This window comes from Terrapene carolina, unplaced genomic scaffold (assembly GCF_002925995.2).
Source record: "Terrapene carolina triunguis isolate 2854851 unplaced genomic scaffold, T_m_triunguis-2.0 Scaffold96, whole genome shotgun sequence".
Lineage (NCBI taxonomy): Eukaryota > Metazoa > Chordata > Testudines > Emydidae > Terrapene > Terrapene triunguis.
In genome coordinates, this window is record NW_020664447.1 from 49774404 (window position 1) to 49787757 (window position 13354).

General features: G+C 42.3%; 1 protein-coding gene across 1 annotated transcript in view; it reads right to left on the reverse strand.

Annotated features, from left to right (window-relative positions):
• STXBP6 (syntaxin binding protein 6) overlaps positions 1 to 13354 on the reverse strand; it is a 217808-nt gene that overhangs the window by 152815 nt on the left and 51639 nt on the right. The window contains exon 2 of the mRNA XM_026651529.2: positions 8088 to 8275. Within this exon, the coding sequence (XP_026507314.1) occupies positions 8088 to 8241 (154 nt within the window). The 5' untranslated portion in view covers positions 8242 to 8275. The remainder of the gene's footprint in view (positions 1 to 8087; positions 8276 to 13354) is intronic.

Below are 13354 nucleotides of genomic sequence, written 5' to 3' on the forward strand. Positions count from 1 at the left end.
GCCGGACATGTCCGGGAAAATCCGGACGTATGGTAACCCTACACATTTATTGACAAATAAAATTTGCAGAATTTTAAAAGATTGTGTGCATAATTTTTTGGTGCAGAATTCCCTCAGGAGTAGGAGCTGCTCTGAGATAGATTATGAGAGAGTGTAATGGTAAGGAAGGAAATGGGGATGGTGTCTGAGAGAGGGAGAGGGAGAGTCAATTCTTACTACTCCTTTGCTCTTCTGTTGATTTCTCTTAGTGCTTGGAAGATCAGTTTTTTTTCTTTGACAATTTTAAATTAAAATGATTTAGATGAAAGCCATATGAAAAAGTAGTATGTTCTCACATTCAACATTTTTCAGTGCACCACTACATGAAGAAGAGGAAGGAAAGCCAGCTACTTAGGCCTTATCTAGAGAAGAAAATTGTATCTGTTTAACTTAAAGTGAGTTTTTATGCCAACTTAGTATAATCAGTGCAAAGTCCTTTGAACACCTGGCATTGGCAATACAGTTAAGCATCATGCTTTATGAAACATGATTTCTTAAAGTATACAGAGCATATTCCACACTCTCAGCACTTTATTCACACATTTCTTTAACAATAAGGCCAAACAAAAAAATCTTTTTAAAGAACTTTAGTTTAAGGTTATGTAAGATGAAGTCTACAAGATTCAAAGTTAAGTCTGACTCACTTAACATCTTGTCATTCTGTCTGGTGGTGTGAACGGGTGGTAAAGTAATACAGATGGAATATCTGTTTTTAACTTTGAATTTACTAACTTTTCTCTATGTCAAATCCTTTCCAACTCTTTTTATAAGAGAGAGCCCTGTTTTCATCTTCTGTTTGTTCTATCTGTAGTCACTGCTTTTCTCCATTTCCCTCTGTCTACTGCTTGCTTGTTTTCTTCTCCATCTCCACAGTTAAATGGTATATGGCTCCTCAATGCTTGTCAGTCCCACTTTATCACTACAGTATAATAGAAAGCTTTGTGTAGGCAAACAATAGGGTTTCTTCCCCTCCCTTTGACCTATTAATAGACTCTGAGGCTATGTCTACACTACAAATTACTTTGGTATAACTTAGGGCTTGTCTACACTACACAGCTTTTAGCGACAAGGCTGTGACATAGCCTTGTCGCTAAAAGTCAGCGACTGTGAATGCTCTTTTGTGGTATTTTGTTGGCACTTTTGCTGACAAAACGCAAAATTTTTGTCTTTCGCGGGAGGGTGGGGTGGGGGGGGGAGAGGCGTTAAGTACCCACGAAAGACAAAAGTTTTGGCCACAACTGTGCAGTGCAGACATACCCTTAGGGCAGGGGTAGGCAACCTATGGCATGTGTGCCAAAGGCGGCACGTGAGCTGATTTTCAGTGGCACTCACACTGCCCGGGTCCTGGCCACCGCTCCAGGGGCCTCTGCATTTTAATTTAATTTTAAATGATTTTTTTAAAACATTTTAAAAACCTTATTTACTTTACATACAACAATAGTTTAGTTATATATTATAGACTTATAGAAGGAGACCTTCTAAAAACGTTAAAATGTATTACTGGCAGGCGAAACCTTAAATTAGAGTGAATAAATGAAGACTCGTCACACCACTTCTGAAAGGTTGCTGAGCCTTGCCTTAGGGTCTAGTCTTCACTAGCAACATTAAAGCCCTGGCTGTGGCAGTGCTTTAATATGGCTGTGTAGTCGCGGCATACCCCACCTCCATGAGGGGAACAGCTCCCAGGGCTGGTGCACTGTCTACACTGGCACTTTACAGCGCTGAAACTTGCAGCGCTCAAGGGGTGTTTTTTCACACCCCTGAGCGAGAAAGTTGCAGCACTGTAAAGTGCCAGCGTAGACAAGCCCTTACTTTGGTATAACTTACGACACTCAGGGGTGTGAATAATCAACACCCCTGAGCAACATAAGTTATACTGACTTAAGCATCGGTGTGGACCACGCTATGTTAGTGGGAGCGCTTCTCCCGCCAACACAGCTACCATCGTTTGCAGCGGCAGGAGTTATTAAGCCGACGGGAGCTCTCTCTCCCATCGGCTTAAAGTGTCTTCATCAAACGTGTGGCATCGGTGCAGCTGCGCCACTATAATGTAGACATAGCCTGAGGCAACTTTGTAACACTGTTCCTAAATTACCTTTCAATTAGTTTCAATCCATTACAACTCCTTATACCAGGGGTGGCCAATCTGTGTCTCCGGAGCCACATGCATCTCTTCAGAAGTTAACATGCGGCTCCTTGTATAGGCACTGAGTCCAGGGCTGGAGCTACAGGTGCCAACTTTCCAATGTGTTTGGGGGGGGGGGGGGCCCCCCCTGCCCACCCCCTGCCCTCCCCCCGGCCCCGCCCCCCCCCCCCCCCCCCCCCCCCCCCCCCCTGGGTCTGCCCTGCCCCCCCCCCCCCCCCCCCCCGCCCACCGAGCCTCCTGCATGCCACGGAACAGCTGATCAGGAGGTGCGGGGAGGGAGGGGGAGGCGCTGATCAGTGGGGCTGTCAGTGGGTGGTAGAAGCTGGGAGCAGGGTGGGGGAGTTGATGGGGGGCTGCTGACGTATTACTGTGTCTCTTTGGTAATGTACATTGGTAAATCCTGGCTCCTTCTCAAGCTCAGGTTGGCCACCCCTGCCTTATACCATCATAAACAATTCTTTCTAGCCTTCGATCCCAATACAGCAAAGCATTCAAGCATGCAGTTAAGCATGTGCTTAAATTAAACACAGATTTTAAAGGGTAATTTCTTGCTCGCTCTCTTTCAGTTTGTAATGTTTAACAGTTGACCTTCTCACCTGTCCTTCTCTTGGGAACCTATAGACGTGAATTAGAGGTTCTTTACAGAGGTCTTTAGGTCCCTACTAGTTTTGGACAATACATACTGAATTTACCTTTGGAATGAAAAATATGTTTACCTGATTTTTAAACAGATCATATAACTCACAAGCTACAACCTGAACAGTGAATATTGTATAACCATTACCATGATTGAGTCTCAGGCTTCTGTACATATAGGAACTTAGATTCCAACACTAGGACTTAACAGGAACTTCTTGTCCATGGAATATTGATTAGCATAATTTCACAAGTCACTTCATGTGGGTTGATTGTTTCAGTTTGCAAGTTAAGCTCTCATTAAAAATAAGTATCAAAATTACTTTAGTATAGCACAAAGTAAACTAGCCTGTGGAAATGAAACCCACAAAAGCAGTAAGACATCTTAGTCCTTACACATTTCACTATAATTTTAACATCCTTAGTTTTCATCTACACATATGCATCAATAAAAGTCAATCCAATGGAATGAGAAGAACGAATTACCAACGTACAAGTATGCTAGAGTGTGGTAAACTTCACAGTGAATTTAAGTTTACTTCCCTGACTAGTTAGGTTTTTCTGACAATACAAATAATCCTAGTTTTCAACTTTTCTAACAGGATCATGTTCAATAGAAGCAGATTCTTCTACAGCCATGTCTTCTACATGTGGTGGGGAAGGAGTGGCTTGGCAGAATTCAATATTTTGTTTAATAATTTCAATGAATATCTACATTCATTTTAAGTATTTTTTTATTTTTATCAATTTAAATTTTCACAGTTGCGGGAAATTGGGGAAGTCAGGCAGTACAGGGGAGTCAGACAATTATTTAATGACTATAGACGTTGATATTCAAAAAGTTAAAACTTTATAACCTTTAAAAACACAAAAAATTGTCAACATTGCATATCAAAATATATAAAATACCTATCCTTAAACTCTAGTAAGTTCTCAACCGGCATTGCTCTTACTTTGCCTGTCTGTAAATTTCTATTACTAATCGATGGAAATATTTTATCATCATTTGTGCGTTTACATTGAAATCAATGTTTACCGACATTTACCAACCTAAATCTGATCCGTCAAACCTAAATATATACACCTCTACCCCGATATAACGCGACCCGATATAACATGAATTCGGATATAACGCAGTAAAGCAATGCTACGGGGAGGGAGGGGGGCGGGGCTGCGCACTCCGCTGGATCAAAGCAAGTTCAATATAACGTGGTTTCACCTATAACGTGGTAAGATTTTTTGGCTCCCAAGGACAGTGTTATATAGGGGTAGAGGTGTAGTAACTTTTTTTTATGTCTGGTTGGCCCTTATGTGCACATACATAAGCACATATTATATATTTGCTATACATGTTAACATATACACATGTATATTATGCATACATGCTCTAAAAGGAAAGTCATTAACAAGTTTTGCCTTTTATACTTATATATTTAAGTTAATTTGTATTGGAAAGAAATTATTCTGGAAAAGACAAAACCAAGAAAAGCAGACTTCTCTGGACACACTTCAAGTATGACACTTGTTTACTGAGAAATTCCAATGGTATTTTCCTAATCTGAACACTGGTATTACTCCAGGTCCTGATAATTTCACGAAAACTCAGATCTTGCATATAGGGTTTTTATTTATATATAAATATATATAAACCACTGAGCTATCCCTCCCCCCTATACACTCTCTGGAGGGAGGGAGGGAGAGAGAGAGAGAGAGCGCGAGCGGTTTGAGCACTGGCCTGCTAAACCCAGGGTTGTGAGTTCAATCCTTGAGGGGCCCACTTAGGGATCTGGGGCAAAATCAGTACTTGGTCCTGCTAGTGAAGGCAGGGGACTGGACTCAATGACCTTTTGGGGTCCCTTCCAGCTCTATGAGATAGGTATATCTCCATATATGTCACCATTGGAAAATCAGGCCTGAAAACTTTTTCTCCAGTCAAACCAAAAAACAAACGAATTTTAAACCATACTTCAAAGTGTTTACACAGCTATATTCCTAATTCATCTGCATATACATTTCACTGTGATAACCCTAAAGTATTCAGCATAAAAGTGCAATTCCTTCAACTTTTTAAAGATTGCAGGAGGAAGGCAATGGAGGAAAAAAGAAAATGAAAACTAAGATCCTATGATATTTACAGCTGAAAAGAAAAACGCAACAGAGTCCACATTTCAGTCTTACAGGTTATATTCATATTTCAGGGTTTCTCTTTCTTTGGCTGTCAGCCATATCATTTTAGCCAGAAGGTGGTATCAGTTCACCATGAGTTTGAAAACAAACAGTTTAAAGGTGTGTGTTAAGGGAAAATAATATGAAATCAGAATATTAAAGAGATATGTTCTTGCTATATTTGTTGTTCAAATGGAGATATAAATAGTAAGAATAGATGCTTGGGCAAGAGACATCAATCTGACTAACATTGCCAAGCAACTTGCAGTCTCCCCCAGCTGCTCCTGATTTTATAATGGTACACTACAAACAACTACAGAAAGACTATTCTCAACACAGCCTGAAAAGTAAGATGACATTATTCCCAAGACATACTCAAGAGTTTCTGGGCAACTATTAGGTTATCTATTACTGTAATGCCTACAGTGCTCAAGAAGTATAATTTTTTCTAAGGTATTGACTACATAAATGGCAGTTCCACTTCAAAAAATTATAACACTTTTTATTTTAAATCAATCACTTCAGATCAAAGAATGTTCATAAAAAGGCAACAGCAAAAAACAAAAATCCACTCTATTTCATACCTTTCTATGTAAAGGGTGTCAACTTAGTTATGTCAAAGAGACAAAAGTCTTAAGTAAATCCATACATCTGGCTTAGTTTTTGCATTTCTTGCAACAGGAACAATGAAAAAAAATCAATTAATTGCTTCTTTGCTGTTTAACATGCTGCAGAGGAATATTTGTTTAAAAAGTAAAATAAATGAAAATGGTGTTTTTTAAATTGTGGAATCATTTCTATTGGTCTTCAGTCTTATGAAAGCTTGTTTGGTTTTGTTTATTTGTGTCAAGGCTGATTCCCCACTCTGGCGCTTCGAATGCAGAAGGTAGGGGCCCGCAAGGATTCTAAAAATTAATACTAGCCACTCCAGGTTTGTATTAAAAACTCCCAAGGTTACAGCTTTCTCTGATCTTGGATTCATAGATGCTGCCACCACCCAAGTGCAGAACCCCTTTGAGAAACCAGAAAGGCGCACTAGGGAATTCCTTCCTGTGGGGTACCCTCAAGCCCACAGGAAGGAGAAAGAGCTGAGAAAGAAAAAAGGGGAAATCAGCTGTTGCCACCAGCTAATTAAACAACATGTGCACAAACCTCTTAAAATACAAAAATCCAATTCTGTTCTTAAAAAAGGTAAATTTTATTAATAAAAAAAGAAGAAAATACATCTGGGAGCTTAGGCTTTTGCTAGATTTAAAAAAAAAAAAAAAAACTACAAGGATTAAGCATCAAGAATAGCTCTCTTGAAGTCCAGCTTAAAGGTTACAAGCAAAACAAAAGCACCTGGGGTTAGCACGGAGGAATCCACAAGCCATAAAGAAATAAAAGGGATAAACCTAATTGCGTCTTCCTAGACATTTCCTGATCTACTTACATATCTGGAGTTTTAGATGAGTAGCTTCTAGGTATGATACTGATGATTTTTCATACCTGGCTCAAGCTTCTCACAGCATAACTGCTCTCTGTCTGCCTCTCCCTGAGAACAGACAGACAGACAGACAAAAAGGAGTCTTTGTCCAATTTTAAAAAGTTCTAGCCTTCCCATTGGCACTTTTTGGCCAGATGCCCACTCACTTACTTTTACCTATGCATAGCAGTGAGACTTTTTAACCCTTTACAGGTAGACCAATTAGATAGCAGCTACTAAGAGGGATTTTATAGCTACTGGCTGGCTGGGTGTCCATAAAAGGTAGCGACCCCCACCCCTTCACTTATCACAATTTGTTTTAACAAAATTCAAATGTGGGCAGAAATTTAAAGCGTTCCTTCAGGGATTTACAAATAGTTTAATAACTCTTCTTTGTCGCCATACAAAGAAGTCTGTCTTCTTTTGGTTAGTTGCAATGATATTTATTTATGTTCTAACACATATATAGCATCTCGGTGCTTAAAAAACAAAACAAAACACCCCTCAGTCCTAGGAAAGCATTTATGTTGTGGCATGCATATTATATTGTCACAGTATTTAGATTACTCTCACAATCTGAATGAGCAAAAAGAAGGGAACTATATAATACTTATGCTTTAACATCAGGTAGTAAGAAAAGAATATACGAATTTAAAATAGCAGAAAACATCAAGGCCATGTTATCATATTACCCATGGCCCAAACTCAAATTTGCAGCCTTTTTGCTAGGCTACTTGATAGAACCCTAATGAGATACTGCAATGCATACTAAAAACATGCCTAAACACATCAGCAACAACTAGACCATCCTTCTTCTTTCTACATGACCCCTCAAAGGCCTTGGCTACACTGGCGCTGTACAGCGCAGCAAGTTGCAGCGCTCAGGGGTGTGGCGAGGGCAGCGCTGTAAAGCGCCAGTGTAATCAGCGCCTGCAGCGCTGCACGCTCGCTCGCAGCGCTGCAAGCTACTCCCCTCGGAGAGGTGAAGTACTGCCGCGGCAGCGCTGTGAATCCCCAAGTGTAGCCAAGGCCAAAGAGATTTTTATGTTCTTTCTTCCCATCCTCACCCAAAATCCTTTAAAGAAATAATACTTCTGTTTTTCATCCCCTTTTTAAATTAGGTGACAGTGACATTCTTCACAGAGCTGAAAACATTCCAGTTACAGCTAAGTTGCCATGGTCCCAATGACGTAATCATACACAGAGGGGATCTTTGAAAGGAACAGGGGAGTGTATTAGTTTCAGACAATTGAAGAAAATACAGGAGAAGCAGGTAGAATATAAAGTTCATCCCTCAGAGGAATAGCTGAATCAGATTAACAAAGACCTAATATTTCCAAGTACACTAACTACAGGATAAGTTCATACTGTACAACTGTACCACCAAAGACGGTTTTAATAAGAACTGTGGAACCATCTGATATAGCTAACAGAAACAGCTGATTTATCAGATGACAAACCACACTTCCTGCATTCAAACTTATAAACATTAAAGATGTAACCATCATAGTTCATCCACTTGCATTATTAAAATGCAAGTCACTCTGTTCCTTATAGCAACAGATAACCAATCAGTTAATCAAACTTCAAAGATAAACCAAAAGGATGGCTAGCTGTCAAAACCATTTATCTTACCTGACAAGCAGATGTAGGTTAAATATTCACCCTGACCCCCAGTTGCTAGGAAAGGGATCTTTTTCTTCGTTCTCCTTTTCACTTGGACAGCTCCCAGCATCCTTTCATCATGTGGGGCAAAAATTTCTTTGTTGATAGCAGCTTTGGTACTCATTGTAGATCAGAGATGGAAGAGGCTGCTGTCCTCTCTAAAATAAAATCATCAATCAAAAAATTAAAACGAATGCTAAGTTACAAGAGACTATGGCAGACTTTCATGTAGATCAATTATTTTGAGCTTCAAATTAAGTCTTGAATGACTTGAAAAGCTTTGCACAATAATTTCACCTCTTGTCATTAGAGGTGGGATTTTCAAAAGCACCTAAAAGTATGTTTTCACTGCAAAGTTAACTCACGTTTACCTACACACAAGTTACTCCTCTCGAGTTAGCCTTGCTCGAGTAAGAGCGGCCACACTGCAAAAGACTTGCAGTGTCTGTACTGGTGCTGTACTCACTCATGTGTAGCATATCTCATGGTTCTCAGTGCTGCAGTAATCCAAACTGTTGTATGAATTCTTTACCAGTGAATTGTGCGAAACCACGTCTGTCCTTTCGGAGCGCAGAGAGAGAATTGTGGGACGGCACTGAAGGACTAGCAGCATGGGGACATGCACAGGCACCGGCTTCCTCCGGGCCCCAGGGGTGCTCAACCATCCGCTCCACCCCAGGACCCCCCCCCCCCCAGTCCCCCCCCCTTCCCCCCCCGTTCCCCCCCCCCCCCTCCCAGCACCTCCTGCACGCCACGGACAGTTGATCGTGGCAGGCGGGAGACGTTGGGAGGGAAGGGGAGGAGTTAATCGGCAGGGCCACCAGCAGATGGGAGGCACCGGAGGGGAGGGGGGAGCTGGCTGCTGGTGGGTGCTAAGCACCCACTGATTTTTTCTGTGGGTGCTCCAAGGATTCAGCGCCTATGCAAACATGTCCTCATTACAGAGTGGTCATATTTGTAACAGATGAATCACATTCACCTGACTTACAGGCAGAGGTCACTCAAGATATAGGTAGCTTATACTCTCTCTTGGGTGAGCAAGTGGAGTTAAAAGCACCTCCACAATGTAGGTAAGAGTGTTTATATGTGAACAGGAATCAAGTCAGGAGCAATTCTCAAGTTGTAACTACAATTAACTCAGCATTGAAGACAAGCCCATAATTAAAAGCATTAATTCCATTGAGTGATGCCACTAGGTCTTAACAGTCTATATGGCAGCTAGTTATGAGGAAGAGTGCCTCTGCCCCCACACACATTGGACTCTTCACTGGCCTCCTTCTGTCACTGACCCCAGCCCTGTTTTCTCTGGAGAGTTCCAAATAAATTAGGTGACCTTCTGTTTGGCTCCCTCAATTAGTTTAAACTTATTTCCCACTTGGGAGCCAGTCCCTTGATACCAGTCTTTAGGGTATATCTACATTACAAAATTAAGCCACGCAGTAATTAAATCACTTTTGCATGTCCGCACTACACTCCTTGCATCAACTGTGCGCCCCCTCTCTGGGAGCGCTTGCACTGATTTAACTGTTAGTATGGGGCATTGTGGGAAGGCTTCTGAAAAGTAGCTACAGAAGATGCAAGCAACGCAGGGTCTACGCTGACATTGCGGCGACCTAATTACGTCGACTTAAGCACTACGCCTCCCACAGATGTGCAGTTAAGTTGGTGTAGTGGGCGAGTTACATCAGTGTGAACGCTTACAGAGTTAGGTTGATGTAAGCTGTCTTATGTCGACCTAGCTCTGTAGTGTAGACCACGGCCTGCTTACTTAGTACCTAGAGTGAATGAAGAGTCTTAGTCCAATTCAGTGCCACTCCTTTCCTTCAAGCTTTAAACTTAATTGATTTTCAAACAGATTCTGTATCCAAGTTCATTTGTAAGCTAATGAAATGCCGCCCCCGATTCAGCCTCTCTCTCTACTATATCTAGAATATTTAACATAAGACTTAAAATGAAAGGGCAGGACCTCTGAATTTGCAGGAGGAATTAATGAAGGACCTCTTAGTTCTATTCAATACTATTTAAATGACTCAACCCAGCTCTTCATTCACCCAGCCATCTCAGAGACAAAGACAATGGTTAACCCTTGTTTGCCTAGTTTCAAGCTCATATGCAAAGCAGGTCAAAACTTAGTTGAAATAACTTCCTCCCCCCACCCCAACCTTTTACATAACAGTCTGGGCCCTGATGTGCAAATCATTACACAAATAAATGCTAAACTTTAGGCATGTTACTAATCCAGATGAGGTTAGTGTTATTCATCCATGTATTCAAGTCTGCAGGATCAGACCCTTTTTCTCAAAAAAAAAAAAAAAAAAAAAAAAAAAAAAATTTGATTTTTTTTAAAATTTTCAATTTTAAAAATTTACTGTGTTCTTCATAAAAAGAACGGGCATACTTGTGGCGCCTTAGAGACCAACAAATTTATTTGAGCATAAGCTTTCGTGGGCTACAGCCTACTTCATCGGATGCATACAATGGAACATATTTACTAAAGGTGCCACAAGTACTCCTGTTCTTTTTGCTGATACAGACTAACACGGCTGCTACTCTGAAATCTGTTCTTCATAATGTACTACCAATTTGGATTGGTCAGGTTAGTCAAACAATGTTTTTTTTCCCCTTCAAAATCAAATTTATTTTTGAATACCTATTTTGAAATTTTAAAATGTGCTTTTGAAAAGGAAAAAAATCTATAAAAATACTATAAAAATAAATTATTTTCCAGCCAGCTCTAAACAAACAACATTGGAATTAAATTTAAAATTAGGCCATGTCAATATGTACAGCTCTGCAGCAGCGCAGATGTACTGATAACAGCCGCACCGCTGCAGCGCATTTATGAAGACACTCTATATCGATGGGAGAAAGCTCTCCTGTCCACGTTTAAAAAAAACAAACAAACAAAAAAAAACCACCTCCACGAGCGGCAGAAGCTATGTCAGCAGGACATAATGTTGTGCACATGAGCGCTTATATGTCACTCAAGGGAGTGGAATATTCACATCCTTGAGTGACATTAATTTTACTCACACAGGCTGTAACAGCAACATAGCCTTACCCTCAACTATTTGTTAGCAGTGGCAATCGTGCAATTTGACAGCTTGGTTAAAATCCTGCACCTAATTTAAATTGCTGCTATAATTCAGAGGGGTGGGTTTTTTGTTTGTTTGTTTTTAATTAAAGTTGGCTGCCTTTGTAGGGAAGTTTACTCAAGGTAAACTAAAGGCTACTCTGAAGAAGTCTACAGTGAGCCAAGAATATTTGAATTCTTACTAGTGTCCTGTCTAGTTGCCCTCTTTTCCCCCCACTGCCAGCCTGCACCCTTTTCACAGCACCTTTTTGTTTGGTGTATCGTTGCATAGGGCACAACTAAACTCCATAACTCCAGTCATAAAGACATTCAAGCTCATAAGCCTCTTTTTATGTCTTGAACTTCCTTTGTATGCTTATATGAATCACCCTCAGCTCACTGCTAACAGCCCAACAATTTAATTCACTGAATAAAAAGAGATAGATAACATTTGCCATCATCTAGCTAACAAAACATATATGGGAAAGTTTCAGTCTTAGGTTGTGCATTAAAAAAAAAAAAAAAAAAGGCAAATCAAATATTGGATCCAATATTCAGCATGCATACACAGAGCAATTTCAATTTAAACCTTTATATTTGCTGTTTGAACATAATTACTATGGTAATCCCTTTATTTAACATAGTCAGGGCCAGCTCTAAGTTTTTTGCCGGCCCAAGCAAAAAACATTTTGGCTGCCCCCCACCCCAGCCCTGGGCTCCCCATCCCTGCCCACCAGTGCCCCAACCACCCACACCCCCTGCCGCCCCAGCACGGGGCTCTTCCTCCCCCCCAAACGTGGGATCTGCTACAAGCACACGGCGGCCGAGCCATGGCCCAGCCGCGACTCCGTCCCCATGCGGGTGGAGCTGCTGGGCGGCGTGGAGCAGGAGTACTTCCAGGTGGCGGTGCGGCTGCGAGGCGGTGCGGAGAACACGGCCCCCTCCCTGGGCTTTGCGGCACTGCTAGTGGCCGAGATGGATCAGTTCGTGCTCACTGCCCTCACCCCCGACATGCTGGCGGCCGAGGACCTGGAGAGCCCCCCCGGACCTGCTGCTCTTCAGCCTCACCACGCCCTGGCCCAGCCCCGGCGGGCGGGAAAGCGAGAATCTCCGGCTGCGGGGCTACCTGCTCAGCACCGACGAGCCCAGCCGGCCGCTCACCTCCTCACAAACTCTGGGAGCCCCTCTCGCCGCCGCAGCCCAGGCTTGGCTCCAGGGGACCCCGCTTCCCTCCCTCCCTGCTCCTCACACACTTGGGAGCCCCTCGCCGCCGCAGCCCGGGCCCTGGAGCGGAGCCCAGGCTGCGGCAGCAGCAAGATGGGCTCCTGGAGTGTCTGAGGAGCTGGGGAGGGAGGGAAGCGGGGCCCAGGATGCAGGGAGGGAGGAAGTGTCCTGCTGCCGCTGCCACTCCGAGTCTCCCCAGGGCGGCACGGCGTTTCCCCGCCTGAGTGGGCTGTGCAGGGCGCCGCCGGGCTGGGCAGGGGGCGCGGATCCCGGCTCGCATGCTGACAGGGCCAGTTGCTTTTTGCTGCCCCAAGAAAAAAAAGGGGGGGGAGGGGCGGAGTGCTGCCCCAAGCACATGCTTGGAGGGCTGGTGCCTAGAGCCAGCCCTGAACATAGTGAGACCAATGACGTCACTGGAGATATTCCGGATTTATTCAGGTGTGAGAGTACAATTTTGCCCAGGTAGTTTATCAATTCATTTTGGGACAGATCCGAATTGTTAGTAACAAAGAGCATAGAATTATATTTTTATTCACAAAACACTTACCACAACTACTCTGTTGGGGTTGTGCAAAAACTGCAGAAATATTTTGACAAAGTTCACATTTCAGACAACTCTAAGTAAATAACTAAGATAACTTTCAAAAATAGACTCAAGGTATATGAATGAAACCAGAAAGAAAAGGATAAATACTTCACTCTCCAGTTACTCTTACTACAGTATTCATTAAAAAGAAAATTTTATTTGACGTAACACTTTTCTGACATACCACAGTTCATTCCTCTTCTGAGTTTAAGGAAATAGCTGCAGTATCTCTCAGAATGTGACACCTGTAGATAAAATGCTGACTTGTTAAATGTGATCACTATAAAGGATTATTGGCTTTTGTCACACACACACACACACACACACACACACACACACACACACACACACACA